The sequence below is a fragment of the Sinocyclocheilus grahami genome, unplaced genomic scaffold (genome assembly GCF_001515645.1).
Source record: "Sinocyclocheilus grahami isolate Dianchi unplaced genomic scaffold, SAMN03320097.WGS_v1.1 scaffold139.1, whole genome shotgun sequence".
In the NCBI taxonomy this organism is placed as follows: Eukaryota; Metazoa; Chordata; class Actinopteri; order Cypriniformes; family Cyprinidae; genus Sinocyclocheilus; species Sinocyclocheilus grahami.
In genome coordinates this window covers 362,861-385,463 of record NW_015505318.1, presented here as the reverse complement: position 1 = coordinate 385,463, position 22,603 = coordinate 362,861, and the positions used below count along the sequence as shown (strand labels likewise).

The 22,603-nt window shown below is 37.7% G+C and overlaps 1 protein-coding gene across 2 annotated transcripts; it reads right to left on the bottom strand.

The window, feature by feature from the left end:
- Positions 1 to 1,690: 1,690 nt before the first annotated feature.
- On the bottom strand, positions 1,691 to 21,858 carry flt1 (fms related receptor tyrosine kinase 1). 2 transcript variants are annotated; one of them, XM_016280312.1, is made up of 11 exons: positions 21,602 to 21,858; positions 18,110 to 18,206; positions 17,253 to 17,464; positions 14,980 to 15,104; positions 10,919 to 11,081; positions 10,685 to 10,821; positions 9,459 to 9,630; positions 9,175 to 9,292; positions 8,880 to 9,049; positions 5,497 to 5,644; positions 1,691 to 3,117 (listed from the first exon to the last, which is right to left on the bottom strand). In XM_016280312.1, the coding sequence occupies exons 1-11, from the start codon at positions 21,657 to 21,659 to the stop codon at positions 3,096 to 3,098; spliced, it is 1,422 nt and encodes a 473-aa protein (XP_016135798.1). In that variant the 5' UTR covers positions 21,660 to 21,858; the 3' UTR covers positions 1,691 to 3,095. The 2 variants fall into 2 exon arrangements, with proteins under 2 accessions (XP_016135798.1, XP_016135799.1); XM_016280313.1 differs by having other exon boundaries at positions 3,115 to 3,161.
- Between the last annotated feature and the right edge of the window lie 745 nt (positions 21,859 to 22,603).

Here is a 22,603-nt window from a genome sequence, read left to right as displayed (position 1 = left end):
CAGAGTTGAGAACCCCTGTTATTGAAGGAGGTTCAAATATTTATCAAACTGATATTGGTTGGGATTCATCCTCAAAAGGCATATAATCAACCCACAGGGCTGGGGAAACAGATTCTGGTTGCTCACTGTCAGATTCTTGCCGTCAGATTCTCTTACCCACTTTTCTGATATAAGTAGGTTTGACACTGACACTGGTTAAGACCCATCCTAATACGGGATAGAATCCACAACTTTTAAGCCACTACATCAACATGCCTCTCCACAGGTTTGGGGAAACTGATTTTGACAGCTGGATTGCTCGCCATCAGATTCTATTCCCTCCATGTTTCTTATTAAAGGAGGTTCTGATATTTATCAAACTGATACCAAAACAAACTTATTTTAATACTCTTCGTTACTATTTGTTATTGTTGTTCTAGCACCAACAAGGAGGGCGATTCAGGTACATGCATGGGGGATGGAGATGGAGTATTCTTAAAATAAATTATTTAATGTTGTTCCAGTAATCAGAGAGGAAGGACACCTGTTTAACCACCAACAGAAAAACTAGAATTGGAACTTGATTGTTGTTATCTAGAAACATTTGGTGGAACACATAATTCCACAGAACTGAGCGCAGATGCACTTGTGTGAATCCTGGGAGTACTTTTGCGTTCTTGTGTGCCCTCTTGTGTATTAATTTCATCTGTTCCCTATGATCAGTCCACCCACTCGAACACTCACCTTATTCTTCCCTTCTAACACTTCCTGTCTGTGGCTGACAGTCAGGATGGGATTGTGGGTGGACGTGACTTCTGTCTTCTCGCTGACTGCAGTCCAGGACGAAGTAGGGGGCTTCTTGCATCTTAGAGAGAGGAAGACAGAGGACGAGAAAGAGGAAGAGAGAACGACAGCACTCTCAGTTCACAAGTGTCGAAGCATGATGTCACAAGACACAGATGTGTAGCGCAGCTGCGGTCTGAAAGGGGAAGACTGGAATCTTCCGATCCCTGGTCTCTTGGGAATTCATTTTTCACTATAGTCAACTTACGGAATTGTTTCTTTGGATTTCTTTTGGATTTCATTTTCAGTGTGTGTGTGTCATTTGTGTCAGGATATGGTGACACTCGTTGGGAGTGTTCCGTAATTAGCAGTGTGTGGGGCTTGGATGTGTTCCTTTTCCTGCCTGTAAATCATCCCAGCCAAGCTTCCGAAGTTCCAACCTCTCATCCACTTTGCACACCAACTTCTAGGCATTTATCCCATTATCTTATCCATGCCAATTCTTTAAGGTATCTAATCTTTGGAGCAAGGTTCTGATGGACCATGGTGATGGGTATTTGTCCGTGACTGTGTGCCCACCGCCCTGTTACCCCTCCCTGGCTTTGACAACTCTCTCTGATTGCTCTTCCTATTTGGCTGAGACAGTGAGTGTTCTCTCCTCGTATGTCCCACCCTGATCATGACAACAGTACTTCTCAAACACACAGTCCACTCTCCCACGGCTCTCCGGGAACAGTCGCTCGCTCGTTCTCTCATACACGCGCACACACACACACACACACACACTCACACACACACACAGAGAGACTTCAAACGCCAATTTGTTTAACCACAAACATCCCCACTCATTCTGCATTCACACACCTTCATCCATGTACCAGGTGTGCCTGCGTACAGTATTACGAACTGACTTCAGTGGGTCATTATGAAATCTACTCTGTTTTATTGTCTAGAAAAGCATCAATCAAAAAACAGTTTATTATAGTCGGCCAATATTGCAGCTACATCTTTGCCAGCAGCTAAGACTTCACATATGTATTTTCTGGAACCAAACAGACCATATTGTACAAATAATTTCAAGCAAATTTAATGTAAAAACAAATGCATTTGATATAAACACATACATTAGATATTAAAAATACATGTTTTATCTGCGTTCTTACACATTTGGCAATTATTGAGATTTACCATAAGTAAGTTAGTTGTATAAAATTATTAAATATTAGAATCATATATTACTCATAGACAATCTGTATAAAAAGGGACGAATCACATTGGGAGAGACCCGTAGAGTAGAAACAAACACACAAATACTCACGCAACACACACAAACACTTGCATACAAACAGGCAGGATCTTTTCTTTCAGCACAAAATAAAGCAACTGTAATACACAGCATCACTGTGAAGTGGAAGAGTTTAACATAAGATGACAAACAGGATGACACAGAGCTTTTGTCATTCATTTATGGCCTATCAGAACTCCTACACAGCAGGCATTCTGGGCCAGGTCCAGTCTGGGAAAAAAAAAAAAAACGAGAAATCCAAATAGCGAGCCTCGGTTTTCTCTGCCCTCCTTGGCTCACGTCGAGATAGTAGATAGAGGATATTTTCATTGTGTACAATCTGAACTCACAGCTTTTGTGGATGTTAGAACTACAACTGATGGTCTGGGCTTTGGAGATGGAGGCTTGGTTCATACATCCTTTATAGTACCACTCAAGCACACAAAAAGCAAAGCAGCACCAGGCAGTGTATGGATGGGGATCATGCTCAGAAAGAGGAAGAGCAGAAAAAACTGTCTCTATACAACAACAACAAAGAGGAATAAATTAGAATGTAGATCCAGGGGTGCAGAGATATCAGCCTCTGTGTCCTGTGTGAGCCCAGCTGTTCTGGATCCTCATGAGATGGCCTGCTTTTAGTGATGTCTCTGGGGTAGCTGGATAAGGAAGGGCACTGGCAGTTGTAGGGTTATTTGTGAGTGTGGCAGGACAGGTGAGGGGGATTGTGGGGAATCGGTAAAGTGGGGTGGAGGGTGTGTGTGTGTGTGTGGGATCAGGGGGCTCTCAAGAATAGATCAAGCTCCTGAGGAAGCGGACTGTGCCACGTTTGAAGACGGAGGGACAATCACGCTGCTGGGAAGCTGTCTCGCGTCGGGGAGGAAGCCAAACAACGAGAGGAAAAGCGCTCTGATTTTTCGCACAGGAAGCCCGTCTGCCTGGCTGAGATAAGAGTGCTGCTGTTCCCATGGCCGAGCTCAAGCCCATCCAGCCGCTATCAGGCCGGCCCGGCCCACAACTCCACTCTCCCTGGGCCTCCTCCGCCACAGCGTCAGGCCAGCCGCGCCGGGCTGCTATAAAGAATAAGGGCCTGAGTCAGGGTCCAGCCAGTCAAGACCTCTCAACAGAATGTACATACAATACCTTTCAATGATCAAGCTTTACACAGTGCTTACTTTTTTTTATCATATATATCTTTTGAAATTTAAGATGAGTATATCTGAGCAAAATCAATATGCAAATTATTTTTAAAAAATGATTTCAGATAGGCAGACCCAGATAGAATCTACAGGCATTTTCTGCACCCATAAACTTTAAACAAGGTAATATGTGTTAAACTAAATGTTTTAGATACATATTGCTAACTGAAAGCATAAATCATTTAGTTTTTAATCAAATTAGATTATGACGAGCGTTACATTTCTGAAGAAATTTGTTGCCGCAAATTCCATGTGGGTTTGCCATTAGAACACCAAAGCATTTCTTAAAGGGATAGTTTACCCAAAAATGTTGTTCCAAACTTCTATGCATATCTAAAACCATTAAAAAAACATTTTCGTCACGTGAAATAAAACAAAATATAAAAAAATTTACTTATTTTATTTCAACTAGTTTTCAACTTTTCTTACTTATTTTAATACTTTTTTTTCTAATTTAATCTGAAGCACTAAAATAACTAAAACTTAATAAAACTAGAAATATTAAAAAACTAGGTAACACTTTAGTATAGGGACCAATTCTCACTATTAACTAGTTGCTTATTAGCATGCCTATTATTAACATATTGGCTGTTTATTAGTATTTATAAAGCCCATATTCTGCACGACCATATTCTACATCCCTAATCCTACCCAATACATAAACTTAACTACCTTACTAACTATTAATAATAAGTTATAATAACTAATTAATAATAAGCAGCAAATTAGTAATTTATTGAGGTAAAAGTCATTGTTACTGGTTTGTTATTAGCAAGAATTTGACCTTCTTGGACATATTGGACCAAACAGTATTAATATTAATTGAATCATTGCATTTTTGGATGAATTCTCACTTTAAGATTGCATGAAGGACAGTTGGCACATACAGGGAGTTCGTTGCATTATTCCAGCCAACAAGACTTTTCCTCTCAGTGATATTTCATTTTTAGTTCTTTTAGGAAGCACTCAAAGAATAGGCCAAGAAAATATCACTAATATAACATGTCATGAAGGCAGTACAATAAGGGGAAGCATGACCTAAAAATGGACACATTTTGAGTAGAAATGGCAGTGTCGTACTGTAGTGTAACATTTTTAGGGTTTGTGGATTTTAAAAAATATTGGTGTGTGTGTGTGTGTCTATATGGGAGTAAGTCGGGAATGTATGTGGAAGGGTGTTTCTGTGAGATGAGTAATGCTTGCTAAATTTTTCTCATGAGAACGGTGGATATGTGGTGTGTCAGACATTGAAGAAGGCATGGCAGGATGCGTCTGAGCGATCACAATAATAAACAGCCAGCATTCTGCACAGGAAGTTCATTAAATCATAGTGTTTGATTTAGAAATGAACATATCGTGCTTGTAAGCACGGAACTGGCTTCTTTTGAAGTGCTTTTTCTGCACTTTCAACTCGGGAGTTAAATTCAGTTCTGTGACTGTACCAGGCACACATTCACACAAATACGAACACATACACACGAGCGTCTGCATCCACACAAAAATGAATAGAGATACACACATGAAAGGCCTTCTCAAGCATCTGTTCTACAGGCTAAGAGGAAACCCTGTCTGAACACATGCTGAATTAGACAAAACAGGTCTCTATTCACAAACACACACACACACACACACACACACACACACATACATATATAGACACATGTCTCCACTCATATGTGCATTCATTCTAAAAAAAAACACATCAAACACACTGTGACCAGGTACAGTGTGAAATAACTGAAATGTTTAAATGGTTTCAGGACATTACGCAATGATGGAGAGAATATCTAACTTAGTCTAGTGTGATAAATCCAAACCTAGCAAAATTGCATTGTCTTGCATGTGTTTTTTCACCTGGATCAAATACTAAATTAAACGTGGCTGAATTTTTGGCCCTGACCCAGTATTCTTCACCGTGTCCCTTTCCTCTGTGACTAAAGGGCAATGAGGACATGATTAGTCAGTCATTGGGGAAATGTTTGCAAATTTAGAAAGTTCATTGTAATGCTTTCACTTTTTAAAACATGAGAGTGGGAAATAAAATGTGATTTTAGAGAACTCGCAGAAGCCTGAATAAAACAAAGGGACCATCATCTTCCTAAAACAGGGTCTATGTTAATGTTACGTGAGTAGGCTACTTTGGCTCACAATAATAAGGTTGTGTATTTGATCTGCATTTCAGTGTGCATTCATCACTGCCTTATTTCATATTTGACAAACATTTGTGTGTTTCTGAGTAGATTGTGAACTTACAGGCCTTTCGGAGGACACGGATGCCAGAGCCATTGGATTTGAGGTGGTGGGACACCATGAGAGGTGCAGTGCAGGGCTTGTCTGCTGCCTCGCTGGACAATCCCGGGTTGCTGAGAGGAAACGGTCTTTTCTCCAATCTGTGGCTTCACTGTGAACAGATTTTGATGAAAGGGAAAAGGCAATGAGGGCATATTGTCATAGTCTCCATTATAAATAATAATAAATTATTTATTATGTGCGTGTGTGTGTTTGAGCAAAAGAAATGTAAAACAGGATTTTTAAAAACATTTTAATTATAGGTTGTTCAACTATCAAATTTACAAAATGGTTTGATTGAATTTGATAAAACAGTTCTATGATATTAAAAGTCCTGCTGGGCAACGATTAATCGTGATTAATCGCATCCGAAATAAAAGTTTTTGTTTATATGTGACCCTGGACCACAAAACCAGTCATAAGGGTCAATTTTTTTTATTGAGATTTATACATCACCTGAAAGCTGAATAAATACATTTTCCATTGATTTATGGGTTGTTAGGATAGGACAATATATGGCCTAGTTTCAACTATTTGAAAATCTGGAATCTGAGGGTGCAAAAAAATCCAAATACTGAGAAAATCGCCTTTAAAGTTGTCCAAATGAAGTCCTTAGCAATGCATATTACTAATCAAAAGTTACATTTTGATAAATTTACTGTTGTAAATTTACAAAATATCTTCATGGAACATGATCTTTATTTAATATCCTAATTATTTTTGGCATAAAAGAAAAAATTGATAATTTTGACTCATACAATGTAATTTTGGCTATTGCTACAAATATACCCCAGCGACTTAAGACTGGTTTTGTGCTCCAGGGTTAAATATAATTAGGGATGCACCGGCCCGATACCGAGCTCTTGTACTCGTACTCATTAAAATGCCCCGATACCAAACGCCGATACCACACAACATGTGATAAGTGCCATATTCAGACAAAGAAACACTGACAACAGAACAACAGACAGCAGAATGGAGTTATTAGAGATTAAGGATGTCTACGAAGTATATGTATGCAATGAATATAATGTTAAACATTCAGTATTACCGCCTGTATAACTGATTTGCGCCAGCTGGTAAGCAAATCACGCTGAGTGGATTGAGCGCGCGGCGGTGCAGATGCGCGAGCTTGTCGAGTGAATATCCCTTTCTCACAGACATCACTGGAAAGCTTGTAGTTCGGTCGGATATGTCAAAAACAAGTAAGTAAAACCAGTGGAGGCTCGTGGGATTTTAAAATAGAGGAGGCACACTAATTGTATTGGTCTGGGATCCCTGCCGATTATTATTATTATTATTATTATTTGCTTAACCACTTTAAAATGGCTTTTTGGTTGCTTTTAGTCAGAAAACGTAAAGAAAACGACACACATACAGCAAGATAAAATCATTTCACTTACCTGGCCTATCACTTGAAGCAAACATCCGTCTGTGTTAAAAGAGAGCTGCTGTTGTTCCATTTAATTAAGCCGACTGCTGTAACGTTAGTCTATATCCAGCATTGGCTGTTTTCCCTAAATTTGTATATATACTGTTTGAATGACAGCTTGGTAAATCTGTTGGCGATCAAATATTCAATATCGCTACTCATCATATGTACTTGGTACATTATCAGCGCAGCGGCTTGTCGAGTGAATATACCTTTCTCACAGACATCACTAGAAAGTTTGTAGTTCAGTCGGATATGTCAAAAAGAAGTAAGTAAAACAATGCACAAGTTAATTAATGGTAGGGAGAGAGAGAGAGCGCGCGCGTACTTCTGTTGTGTGATCTTTATTGATGTTCGCTCACTTAGCACGCATCATTTGGATTAAAACTAAATCGTAAATATAAGACAATTTATAGGGGCATTCACTATAAACATCATTTATTTTCAACCTTAGGCATACATGACTTTCTGGCGAAAGTGAAACTAACAGCCTGTGTGAAATGCGCTAGGCTGTACTGTACTTGTCCCTCTCATTCTGCATCAGTACAAATACGTGCACGCGTTGCGCGTTTTGCTTGCTTCATAAGTGTTTCTGCATTATATGAGTGGCTTTGAAATATAAATCGCTGCACGTTTCAGATGAAAAAAAAAACGCGACTTCTATTTCTGAACATATCATAGTTAGGAGATTTATAACGAGTGGTTCCCAGCATTTTTACAGCAAATCGCGTGATTACAGTACTAAGCCGCTGCAATGGAGCAGCTCTAATGCTATTAAATTAAAGATGATACCATAGAGCAAAAAAAGTGAAAGTACATTTTAATGGGCATAATTAAGTGTGAAAATAACCGAAGGATATACAGTCGAACCTAAAATTATTCAGAGATCAGATATAATTTTTTATATTTTTTTTTTACTAGTGGGTGCAGGACACTATAATTCATTTATGTAAAGTGCGGATAGCAAAATAAAGTAAACTGTGACAAATTATACCCAAAAATTCTTCATACAGTGGACTACCAGTAAAACTGATACAAATTTGGGACCAAAAATTATTCAGACCGAGTCTAGGGGAAAAAATTGAAGTTCAGGTTTGCATGAACCTGGTTGACAGCATGCCCAGGAGACTACAGGCTGTCATTAAGTCTAAAGGTTGCCCAACTAAGCATTGATAGTTGTGTAAATACTGTCATACTGTCTGAATAATTTTTGGTTGATTGTAATCCATTACATACCTTTCTATCAAAGTTATCTAACATTATCAAGCTGAATTTGTTCTGACACAGTTTAACTCTGAGTTCTTGTCATATTTTATTACCATGTTCTAAACTATAGCGAATAAACTGTGATAATGTGAGAAATGTTGAAGGTGTCTGAATAATTTTTTTTGACTGTATCTATTTGATAAATGAAGTTAACCAACTAACATTATACATACTCTTTTGGTTTCTGTACCCAATATTTAAAAAATGTACAAATGCAATAAAAATATCGGTATTGGTACTCGGTATCGGCAAGTACCAAAAATAAAAGTATCTGTATGGGGCGAGTACTGGAAAAAGTGGTATCGGTGCATCCCTAAATATAATATGTGTGTGTACTGTGTATATTTAATATGTATATATATAAAGACACACATACAGTATATATTTTGAAAATATTTACATGTATTTACATGTACATATTTATATTCATCTAATTTATATTATATATAAATATATTTAATATATAAACATACAATTTTTCTTAAATATATACATGCATGTGTATTTATATATACATAATAAATATACACAGTACACACACACATATATTATGTACACAAAAACTTTTAATTTGGATGTGATTAATCGCAAATAATTGTTACCCAACACTACTAATTAAAAGAAAAAAACTCTTTATGCTAAGTCTCACCATTTACCACCAACATGAGTGTGAGGTTCTGATAAAGTCCATACTGCTGGATGCCAGTAAGGATGGTGTAGATTCCTGCGTCTTCTTCAGCAACATCCCGAATGACCAGAGAAAACCCATCTACATGGTAACGGGAGCACCGCTCGGCGGCGACCATCCCATCCTTCAACCTAAGCAATAGATTCAGTTACTGAGATTTTTTCCTCTTTAGGCCAAATATGTTGTTTCTGTTCAATTTAATGATCATTTAATCAACTACTTAGCAGCAGAACTATGTAATCACAGGAAATTTTACCAGATGACTTCAGGTGCAGGGAAAGCGCTTAGTTTTGGAGTAAGACGGAAAGATTTCTGTCCTGCAGAAGCCTGAACCACAGGGCCATCTCTATGCTTGAGTCGAATGAAAGGCTGGTCTGGGAACAAACAGACAAGAGAGTAAGACAATCAGAAACACATGTGTGGACAACTGAGAGATAAAAAGCTGTAAATAGTGAATCAGAATCCATTAGATGTGGAACAGCAGGTTGGTTTCAAAGCAAATTTTAACCCAGCGACAAGGTGACTGATTCTAAAACTCACCATAGACGATAACTGTGGTATTTGTTTCTCGCTTGGATGGACCACTTGTTACATGACATTTGTAAAGTCCTCTGTCTGCTTTGCTCAGTCTGGGGACGGTGAGAACACTGTAGAAGAGCATGTTGGTTCGGCTCCTAGATATGCGTCTGATGATAGTGGCAGATCCATTAGCCTGAAGTAAAAACAAGCAAAGCAAATTGTGTCACAAACATCAAGAATATAAACAACATGGCTTTCAGATGAAATTAGGTCTACAGAACAGCTGGCCATTTTAAATACTTTAAAAAGGGGATGTCTGTAGTGCACAAACGGTCATTTAAAATTTCTCTAGTTGCCAAGAAGAAAAATTTGAGTTTGCTCTTTTATAGCTCAGGAGGTTAAATGGAGTAAGTTATGATATTGCATTTAAGTATCACAGTAATATAAAAACGAAAATAGAAGCAAATGAGACATATTGAGAAATGTATTTACACACACACACAGTATGTGTACATACAGGACATTAATTATTAATTCATTATATTTATTCGATTTTATATTAATTAATTTCCTGATCATTTTGATGTTTTTGATGTTCAGTTTTGATGGCAGACTTTGATATATTAGCAAATCTAAGCACAATTTGAGACTCTAGAGTGGACACATTTCATTAGTCTTTTTCTCAGAAGAAAAACTGTGATGCAGGAGACTTAAGCAAAAGTCTCCATTTGCTTTCAATAAGATGTTAAACAAGCAAATTCATGATTTTCTTTCTAATGGGTGTTTGTTGTGGAACTAATTAATTTAGTAGTAATGCATCAAGATGAGTTTAATTTATCTTAAAGGGATAGTTCACTCCAAAGGGAAAATTTTGTCATCATTTACTCACCCTCATGTTGTTCCAAACCTGTATGAGTTTCTTATGTTGAACATAAAAGAAGATATTTAGAAAAATTTTGGTAATCAAACAGTTGATGGTCCCCATTGACTTTCATAGTAGGCTATTTCCTTCCCTACTATGGAAGTCAATGGGGACCAACAACTGCTTGGTTCTTCAAAATTCCTCAAAATATCTTCTTTGGAACAACATGAGAGTGAGTAAATGATGACACACTTTTCATTTTTGGGTGAATTATTCCTTTAAAAATCCATGTACATAGATTATGATTATACCAACTGCAGAATAAAGATATTAGAAATAGCAGTTCATAAATCACAACTGCATACTGTCACTGTGTAAACCCCACCTTTTGTGGGTACGTCCAGCTAATTGAAACCCTGGCGTTCCATTCAGCTGTAACGGTGCAGTTCAGTGCTAACATCTGGCCCTGTAACGTGTGGACCAAACCCGTGCTGTTCAAATACACATCCAGGATTTTATTCACTGCAGGAGAAGAAAATGGTTGCAATTTTAAAACCTAAATTTAGGTCCCGATTTTTGGTTCACTAAGAAGTTACTCATAGAAACCTTAAGTGCTTACCTGGTCTGTGAGTCAAGAACTTGTTGCTATATTTGACTTCATTGACGATAGTCTCACAGGAAAATAGCCCGATGTAGAAGAATGTGGGACTACGGATAGTGAAACCGTGCCTGCTGTTCCAGATGATGTTTCTATAATCAGGAGCTAACCGGTGGAAAGGAAACTGAAAATGTAACAAAAAGGATCATTAAAAAAACATAAACAGCTACACCACAAGCTTTTGCATTTCTTTTAGGTATAACAGAGATTTGTGCTTACACTTTGCAAAGCTCTAAAAGATTTCCATTTGTGTGTATTTTAAAAACAAACTTGCGCTTTCAGTTTTAATCTCATTTCAAGGGCTCTGATGGGTTCAACAGTGCACCGTTCTTCAGAAATTCTTGGAGAGCAGTGTTATGATTTTGTTTACTTTCATATTCGATGGAGGAAATGTTTACAGGCTTAGATGTGACACTGTGGAAGTGTCCTGCCCTTTCTCAGGGGATCAGGTGAATGCTTTCCTCCCAGTGTGATCTGCTCAAAATCTTCTGGTTTCTAGGAAGCACTACTGCATAAGGTAAGGCATTAGATAAGCCCTTTACCCCAACTATAGATTATTTCTATAAGTATGGGCACTTTTGGCCTTGTGGACTTAAAATAAACTCTTTTCAAACACATATTTTCCAATGACAATGACCAACAGTGAACATACAATTCTGTCATTTTTCTAAAGCATAATGAACATTTCCACCACATTGTCATTTCCGCCACATCTCAAATTATGTATTGTGTAGCAGCATTCTTTGGCGGAAATGACAATGTGGTGGAAATGATTTTGGAACAAAATACTGGAATCTTTTGGCTAATTGCACAGCTAGCAGTCTGTGTATCCTAAATACACACAATTACATAATATTTTCACACTTTTTTGCATAATTTGACAAAATTATAGCCACAAAAAATGATGACTTTAAGACCAAGCAATTACTTCTACCAATCGACACTGGACTGAACAAACCAGTGTTATTTGAAAAACTATTAAAAATTGAATTCATTCATTGAAATAAAGCCAAAATCAAATCAAATATAAATATTAGGTAAAAATAACTTGAACAATAATTTGAAATTTTGCCTTGGCAACGACACGTAGTAGGTTTAATTTGAAGCACTAAAACTGAAACTAAAACTGACACAAAAATAAAGTTAAATAGTTCTTTTAAGCATGAGAAAAGCACATAACATTACTATAACTTAAACTGAAATTAAAATGAAAATTGCAAATATATAATCAAAAGCAAATTCAAAATCTTAATAAAAACTATTAATAGTACATAAAAATACTACAATAACACTGGAACTATACTGCTACAACTATCTAGCGCCAATTTCAGCAAAAATACTGATTACATCACATCATTTCGAGTCTCGTACCGGCAGGGATTGTAGGTGGGGGGGGAGTAAATGTACAGCGCTCTCTCCCACCTTCCATACCACGACTGAGGTGCCCTTGAGCAAGGCACCGAACCCCCAACTGCTCCCTGGGTGCCGCAGCATAAATGGCTGCCCACTGCTCCGGGTGTGTGTTCACAGTGTGTGTGTGTGTTCACTGCTGTGTGTGTGCACTTTGGATGGGTTAAATGCAGAGCACTAATTCCGAGTATGGGTCATGTCATGTCACTCACTCACTCACTCACTCACTCATTTAATTAATATTTATGAACACTTGTAAAGTAAAAGATTGTGCCCCCCTCACCTTTACCAACTAATCCCACCTAAGTCTTAGGTAACCAACTTCTCTCTAACATCCCTTCCTATGTTCAATGCGTAAGAAGGGAGGGCGAGGATGTGGAAACGTGACTCCAGTCCATCTCCTCACATCCTGTTACTACAGGATATAGACATCGCGGCTAGGCCCTCAGGTCAGCTTCTGGAAGGGCCCCGTGGCTACTTTCACAGCTTCAGCGAGAGCCTATGTATTGTTCCCTGCACGAAAGGTGCAAGATTAAAGATACACTGCCAAGTGCAAAATCCTCTCAGGAAAAAAACACTCTACCAGTGTGTGACAGTCCAAGTTTGAGAAGGGTGGAGAGAGCTCGTATTTATAGCACGTTTACCTTTTGAATATCTGTGCGCAGGGTCGGCAGGACATAAACAAAGCAAACAGAAATGAAATGTGGTGCTTTTTTGAGCAAGGAGGGAGGATAGGGATGTCATATCGCTAGCATATCCTAAAACAGTTTCCATCCGGCATGCGTGGAGCCAAAGGCAGCGCGATGGGAACTGGTCAACTTGTTCTTTTCCGTTTCCTCATCTGAAATTCATCCTGAAATGCTTAAGTCCTCCTTGAGACTTTTGTTGCCATATTTGGATTCATCCTATGTCTCCAGATGTAGTAGTGTATCTAATCATATCATAAATGCACAGCAAGCCATCTTTTTAAGCTTCATTCCTCAAATCTCTGTCCGTGCCACCAGCTGTGGAAGACATCTGTCTGCGTGAGGTGGTCTCGGCGTCATCTCCTTGGCTTTGTGCAGTGCCAACAAGAAAAGGAAGCTGTGGGCGCCGCTCACTCTGAGAATTGGCTTAAAGTATCCATGTCATGCTGAGCCAAAAAGACTTCTGTACATCCCCTCCACATGCCCTCACGAACACACACACATCCGAACTGGCACGAAGAGACGCACACTTGCCCTTATAACCTGGGGTGATTGTTAGATAAGGACAGGGAGAGTTTGTGAATGAGAGTGAGAGGATGCATTCCATGTATGGCAGTGGAAGCCATAGATAAGAGTAGGGATTGGCATGAATAGCCGAGTACAGAAGTACTTGGCACTAATGATCAGTCTTTTTCTGATTATTTGCAATAACAATTCATCACATGTCAATTTGCTCCAACATCGACTTTCAGTCCAGTGCAGCAACAGCATTAAAATGCTTAGAAAGTGCACACACTGCAATACGTTTACTCTAGCCACTGTGCACATGCACAGAGAGTGCGTGCACACACATATACTGTAGACGTGCGTTGTTCCTTTCAAACAGCTGAACGGTCTTTAGAGAGGCTCTTGTAAAATAACGATTTTAACGGCATTACAAATGTGATGTAAGTAAAGAACATGAAAATAGCAGTGCACTTACTTTACTTTTAAAGTAATCAAGAGCTGTGTCACAAATGATACACTATGTACTATGTATAGCACTGTGTACTCAACTGTGTAGTTATTGAATTACATAAGGATATTTTTTCATCCATAATCATAGTCTGATAACTCCTTCCCCATCCGCTACATAATTAAAGCTGCGACGGTTGAGTGCATTAAGTGTCCAACATTCCACACTTCACTTTATTTTGGTTATTAAGTGCATCATTTGGGTATTTAAAGTGCACTTTTGCTTTTTGGAATTTAGTGAACACACTACTTGCACTAGAACGGCATAAAATAGTGCATAAATACATGAATTGGGACACACATACGGTCATCAGAATTAAATGCAGAAAGATTTTCTTTGGGTTTGAAACGTAAGTATAGAGTTGTTTTTATATTTTTATAACAGAGAGATGTTAAAAAAATGTCTGTTGAACACTCGAACAGACAATTAAAAAAAACACTCATCTTTAGACATAAGGAGTTTGTCCCAAAACAACCAGACAAAGCCAACAAGTCATGAATACCCCTTTCAAAATAATAGATCTAGTTCTCTGGATGAACTGTCAAAATCTCATTGGTTCTTAATCCAGTATTAAAATCAAATATCTTCTGAATGTCTGGGATTATTTCACATTTCACATTATAAGCCTATGTTTATAACTGAAAAGGCCAAGAAGACTGACAAGTTTTAACAAGAAAATTCATGAAAGTTTTATTCTAAATAGCAATAAGTTTCCAGTTCTCTGGATGGCTCCACCCACTGCCCTCATTTGTCTATAATTCGGCAAATTAAACATCAAACATGTTCTGATTGGTTGAGACTGTCTCACATGTTGTGTTCAGTGCTGAGAAACAGATTTCTTGTACCTGGAAAGAGGGAAAGCTGATGTGTCTTATGAAATGATCTGTTTGACTCACAGCTGAGACACTCACCTTGACCAACGAGACTTTGGCATCCGGGTTTGTGACTCTGCAGGGGAAGACCAACGGCTCTCCCTCCTTCATGTACACCACATCTGGGATCTCCGACTGCACCTTTACAAACGGCCGCTGGCTATCTGAAACACCAATGCTGAGGTCAGGAACAAACAGACACTGCATACAAACAGTAGACTGCATATAAACAGTCAGCAACAATACAGAGAGAATGCTCGCTTGTTATCAAACGCTCTCTCTCTGTTGTTTTCTCGGTTGCACTTTCTCCCCAGTTGCAATATTCTTGTGGCAATGAAAGGCTTTGGGTGTTGCTCGCCCCATTGTTCGAAGCTCTGGTGTTATTAAAGGAACGGAAAAAAATCTCTGAACATTTTAACAAAAGTACCCCAAGGACTGCTGGATGCTTCCTTGTCGTGCTTTGATTCAATATAAAGGACGAAGGGTGAGGCTAAATGGACATGGCCGCAAGAGCGATTGATGGTCCTCAGGGGCCTTGTTGGCTAACCGGGGGCCGCACCTAGTGACCTGGGGCACCTCTTAGCCTTCCTTAATGCCTGACCAGGGAGGATCCCAGTCTCTTCTGCCCCGGCATGCCCTTAAGTTGCCCACTCCCATGTACAGACACGCATCCCAACAAACATACACAAGGAGACATCGCATCCTCTATCCTCGTCTCCAAGTTGTCCCTCCCCCCAGAGCAGCACAGGATACGGACAGCCGGGCTGAGGGAGATAGATAAGGCCGGGTACCCTGGGAAAGGCTGCCCAAGAGCTGAGCCTTTCAACAGCTGGGGCTATTTCTGTCCCCTCGAGGTAGCACGTAAATGAAAGTTGTCGTTTACATTTAGTCAAAAGTGAGAGAGGACAGCCTACGGTGTGCAAAAACAAAAAATGCCAGTGTGAATCCGTGCCAGACGCTCACTTAGTCGGATGTGTTGCCTAGAGAGAAAAATAGTGTTTAGGTATTATTCGCTTCCTGACGCTTCCTGTTTAGCCTTAAGCAACAGAAATGTCAGTGAGATGACCAAGCTATTAAACGGAGGCCAGTGTTGTGACAAATTGGGTCCTCCCTGGAAATCGGGTCTCCGCTAGGACCTCAAGTGATCCCAGCATTTAATGGGTACTCTCTTTAGCGCCTCATTACAATTCCTACAAAATCACGTTGTTGTTTAAAGTTTGATTTAAGACCCGTTCACACCAACAACGATGACTATAATGCTAACTACAACGTAACTATAGTGTCAACATCAATAGACGATAGCGTTCTGTTTTAACGTTCCGCTTTAAATGCTCAAGCATTTTTAAAGTCGAGTGAATTTTGATTGGCTGCCAGTGTTTTTATCGTTCAACAGCTGGAACAAAAAACATTTTGAAAGTGATTCCAACAACATTGTTTCTATGGCATTACCGTTATAGAATTAAAATGATAATTAAAACTTTATAATTAACTTTATCATTATAGTTACCGTCGTTGGTGTTAATAGACCTTTAGTTAGCTAAGATACTAGCATAGCATACAGATTAGCCTGATATCTTAGTTTGTACACCAAGCATTTGCACTTACCCTACATGTATTCATCTCCAGCCTTTAATGTAAAAACATGTTAAATGTCCAAATATTTCAGTTACAAGGAGAACGTATAATGATGTTCAATTATTCATTTATTATTATTGTTTATTATTTTTGTCTTCTCTAGTTTTCTTCCTAAATTAGTTATCAAATAAACCTGACATTTTATATTAAAAATAGTGTTGACTCCTAGAAGAATTGCCTTTATTCTTCTTTTGCTTTGGATAAAAGCATCAGATAAATGTAAATGTAATGTATTATTAATTAACAGTTTATCAACTTAAAGAAATTACAATATCTTCAGTTTGTTTTATTATGCACTATATAGTAAGCAGTTATATACATATTTTAAATTAATATATTTTGTGTTGGCACTGATAGCCATGTGGGCAGCACGCCGACATACAGCGCTGCTGCACTTTGGGCATCCCGTGTTCAAGTCCCGACTTGAGGACCTTTCCCGAATCCGCCCCCTTCTCTCTCTCTCCCACTTTGCTTCCTGTCATGTCTGATCTGTCCTATATCGCAAAAATGCCAAAAAAATTACATCTTTAAATTAATATCCTTTGTGTTTACTTGGTATACCTATTAAATGATAGTTGAAGATCTGATGGAGACATGATTTCAAGGAAATACCCAATTTGTCACAACACCGGAAAGAGAGGGTTCAAGAGTTCCAGCATTCACCTGAAGCATCTTACCTGTGATGTAGACATACACAGAGGCCTGTTTGCGCTGCTTTTGGCGGTACCTGCAGCGGTAAGAGCCAGTGTGTTGAGCTAAAGCAGGACTGATCGTCAGGCGGCTGCAGTACTGGTTATTTTTCTTCCCACATTGAGTCTCTTCTATCTGGGTGCCGTGGTAGACTTTCGGGACGCCTGATGGCAAAACCCAATGGAGCTCCCACCGTCCCCTGAAACATCAAGTTTGGATTATACAAGGAACTTTATACCTAATGGTCCAAGTACATCATGTCACCATCTCAGTAATCAACATATAATGGAGCCCAAAAGTTTGGGACCACTTATGAAAATGCTCCTATTTAGCATTTTACTAAACTTTACTAGCATAGAATGTGAGGCCAGATCAGTCAACATGATTTATGGTTGACTTATGATTAGTTTTTTTGTTTGTTTTGTATTTAGTTTTGCTTTAATGACAGCATCAAATGCATAAAAATGCATTTGCATAAAATGCATACAATCTGATGATCAAGTTCTCCAGGATGATTTGAGAGACTCTTGTGCATATGAACTTTTGTACAAAGGAGGTAATGGTCAAATTTGATTGACCAATACCTTTTGAAATATTTTAGTCATTTAAATGTCCAAAGCGTTCGGTTTAAATCAAATTACATATACCAGATCTTCAGCGTGCTCTTAAGATTTTGACCCCACTCAATTTTCATCTTTAATGCTTGCATTTTACAATCCCTCACTCCAAACTTCTACATTCTTCCTGACCAAAATCTGTATCACCTCTGTTAATCATAAAGCCATTCATCCAAAACTTCATGATCCACTTTTAACTCCTCCTTTAACGATGACAAATCACTCACCTGCAGTTTAGCTGAAATGTCTGATTTCTCTCTATAATAAGCTGCTTTTCAGTAACATCCAACACTGGAGAACTGAACCTCCCTTTTGTGTCTGTATCTTTCAGATAGAAAACAGAAAGGCACGTTAGAGGTTGCTGAATAAGATACTGTGAAGCTTTACAGAGTGACATTGAGTGACATTGAGTGTCATTGATTACAGAGTGATATTGACCACATTTAGGTGATAAGAGTCCATGCAGAACTTACATAAAATAGGACTATGCCATCTAAAGCTATAGAAACATACCCACAGTTCCTGTTAATACTGATCGAGTTATATTTTAGGTGCTTCTGAGCACAGCACAACTTTTTCAGGTTGTTATTGAAGGTCAATTGAATATTGTTCAGAGATACTTGAGGATCTTTACAAGGCAATGTTTATAGATTAAATAAAGGAGATTAATTTAATAAAAATCATCAGAAAACATCACATTAATGTGGTGTTTAAAAACATTTTTAATAATAATATTAATAATAATAATGATGATAAAAACGAAATGCATCCAATTCTTTTAGATTGTCATTTTTTTACTGTTGGTAAATAAGTACAGAAATAAAATAAACGTAAAATGTCAGCTGTAGACTGTTCAAAATACCTTTAGTTTGTGACATACAAGTCTGTATCTATTAGTATAGAACAATTATAATAACGTATTTTTCAATTTTGCATATAGATGTTTTCTTGTTATCTTCTTGTAATATATGTACACAAATTCATGCATATTTAATTGTATTCATCTGATTAATAAGACAGCACGCCCAATGGAACATAAATCGAACGTAACGACTTAGTATTTTGTACTGAATAACAGGCCTATAAAAATGATTTACCATATCCGCGTTATGCTGTGACATTAATAGCCTATTTAATATGCAGAAGCACAAATACACTAAATCAAAAATAGTGTTCGCATACTCCAGCTTTCATCTCTTTTTGTCGTTTAGGAAAAAAAACACTTAACTGTGTGTTAAGGTGGCACATAATTCAGTATGATTTTAAACATCTCGTCTCCATGCAGACGTGTCTATAGCTACAACACGAACAGCTCTCACCATTGTTTATTGCTTTTTTTCTTCTTCTTTTTTAACTACCAGCATAATTTCCTTTCCATTATTCACACGCTATGCGCAGGCCATGTGCCGTCTAGGCTATACATTAAAATTGTATAGTAGTTAGACCAATGAAAAAAGGAAGTAGGAGTCAAGCACTTTTTCCCACAGTGAGTCCCGCATGGGATTCAAACAGGCTCGTTATCAGCCGGTCCACACGCTGAGGTTCCGTTTCAGAAACCCTCAACAAGAGCGCCTGCCACTAATGCCACTCGGCACAAAAACCTGCTAAACTCAACAAACCTTACATGTAATATTTGAATGAACGCTAATGAACCAGAGCAAATAAGGCTGAAGTTTAAACAGCGAAGCACGTAGGAAAGGTCAGTTACACGAGCAAGGGCTTAATAAAAATGTAGAACATAAAAACACTGAATGGATGTTGCGTGCACTTAAAAATCATTTTAATTTGAGTTATACATTTGTCGGAAACGACTTTATCAACACTACGCATTTATGTCATTTTTGTGTTTATTAATTTAATTCTTTACTTTAGTCTTTACTGGTGTGACAACTTAAATATCACAAGAAAAAAATGCACCAATATCTATAAAGACTGATTCGTAAAATTATTAGTAGCTAGCTAAAACAGCACCCACTGGGAAACTAGGCCTATTAAATAGGCTACTGGAAATTTTCGTTATTTAAATAGATTATTAAAAATTGTGCGTGCTATTCTAAATGGTTAAAGGTAAGTAAAGAAAACATTTTTAAGTTCTACAAAGGAATTGTATTCTTTGCTTAACTTTAAGTGCTTAACTTTATTGATCACAAAGAATAATAAAGCCAATTCAAGAACTACAAAAGGAAAACGTTTCTTGATAAGAAGGTTCTTTGCTGAACTCTTAAGGCGCTGCAAACTAGAACTATAATTTTAACAAGAATAAGCTAAACGGAAATGCAATTATTATTATAATTATTTAATTTGCATTACTAAATTTTTTTTTTTTTTACTTTTTTTTCTTTACATTACTTATTTTTTTTAAATAATGAATTATTTTTGTTAATTTGAAATTGTTTTATTAGTGCATTTTGTTTGTAGCACTTTTTTTGTAGGAATCTTTCTAAAATCCAATATCCTGATTAATTTTACAAATTTATTTTTCCGGTATAACTGTATGCTTTTGACCACGCAGATGGGGCATATGCTTAAAACACGTTTGGCCATTAATCAATTTCATTTTTCTATCCTGTGATGTGAGTGGTGAATTGTTGACCAATAACGCACTAATAATCACGCAGTGCGGACAGTACATCGCTCACCCCTTGCTTCCACCCCTTGGGTCTGTTTTAGCTATAACACCCTGATTAGCGCTGGTTCCTGCCTCACGGTGGTCATGACCCCGAAGTCATTTATATTAGAACTTCCATTTCACAAAATCATCAGGCTCAGGAAATAACGCCCTCTCTGATTCAACCGGGGCCAAACATTAAAGACGGATGCCAAGTAAGAGCAGAGAGGTCTCTACTATCAAAACAACTGGTCCTGCTATGGCAGGCCTATTTAGCATTTATTTCTTAAAACTAATGTGTTTTATATTAGTATTTATTATATTAATAATAAGCAATTATATTTGTACAATATTGTATCTCTATAATTGTATCTTGTACATATGTGTTTTCTCTAGTGTCCACATAAATTATTTTGTCTGTTGTGAATTTTTATATGCATTTTTATTACTCATTCTGATTCTTTTCCATTTCACTAGTTCATTAAATATTATTGCCAGATCATTAGATTATAGCATTCCCACTCCAAATAGTTACAAGTAAACTACTTATTTTTTTCTGTAACAAAATGTAATTTTTTTTGCAATCAAATTTGATGGGGATATGAGTTTCAGATGTCAACTATTCTTTTCAGACAAGTCGTTTGGACAATTGTGACTAATTGTATAGATAGTCTAGTTGGATTCAGTTATATTAATAAAAACGAAATTGCTACTAGTAACAAAAAATACTAGTTCGTTTTAAATTATAAATGTAAATGTTAAATAGGCTTGCCATAGTCTTGGAAAAACAAATTGCATATCTGATTCAGCGCGTAGTTTTTGCAGCACGCATTATTCCCAACTGGGCATGAATACAAAAAAAAAAATGCCAACAAGTTAGTGTTTATCGAAAGTGAATGGAAGTCTCCTCATTATGAAATGCAAATGATGCGCTGTGACTAAGGAATGCCACACTCACATCCTCAAGCATTCCCAAAATGTTCTTTCATCCTTTAGCATTAATAGAGTATGAAACTGTGCATATTTTAAAAATAAATGTATGGCTTAGATGTTTAATATGAATAAGAATGAAAACTGATATTCTAATAAAAGTAAAGTCCATTATACTTACCTTTAGTCAGAACACGCCCCGACAATCCAAATATCATCACAAATAATATATCGAACATTCTCTTGGTCTTGTTTGAGGTCCTTAGCTTGGATATGAACACCTATGAAGAAACACTGCAGATCCAATACTCCAGAGAATCAATTCACCTTTCAACGCCAAAACTCCTCAAACCCTGCTTTCACATGGACTACAATCAACTTCAGTATCGTCCGGAGTATATGAACTCTTGAAGCAGGAGGACCACGCATGAATTCCAGTTAAACTCTTGCCCATTATGACCGCGGGCTGGGATTTATTCATTTCCCACTGCCACCGGAGCTTCCGTGACGCTCATCGACACACCCATCCCGCGCGACTGACGTGACCTACAAGAGCTCGATGTACAGCACCGCTCCTGTGTCTCTTCTCCACTTCATCAATACAATCATGAATAAACAAGCTTATTGCTGTAAATCCAACGCTGTCTGAAGTTATCCCACCCTTGCAATCCTTAAAAGAGGAGAGTAAATCCATGAGGGTAAACAACTTTCAGAGAGACTAGGAGTGAGGAAAAAGATACTAGTGAAGATCAACGAAATGTTGGTTATGCTGCTTGCACATTAACAATGCATAATATATGAAGTTAATACAAACGAACAGAAGAGTAATTAATATAAAATAACACCAAGGACATTTGCTCTAAGATACCACTCTTTCCGTTATATCCTCCATTTTATTTCTTTTAAGTATCAACTTTGTCTCAGATGTTTCTCCTAAAATTCCTCAGGTGAAATAAAAATGGACACAAATGTTGTCATACAAAAAAGTCAATTAAGCTCAGATAGTTGGTCTTGGAAGATTTGATGAGAAATATTTGAGATCATACTGGAATCTCTCATTTGAATTCAAATAAAAAATGTGAGCCCAGTTTGAGACTTTGTCAAGATCACTTGAAAATCTCAGGGGCAAGTGAGATTAATTCAATATTCTTCTCAAAAGAAAAAGCTAATGAAAGAGAGAGAG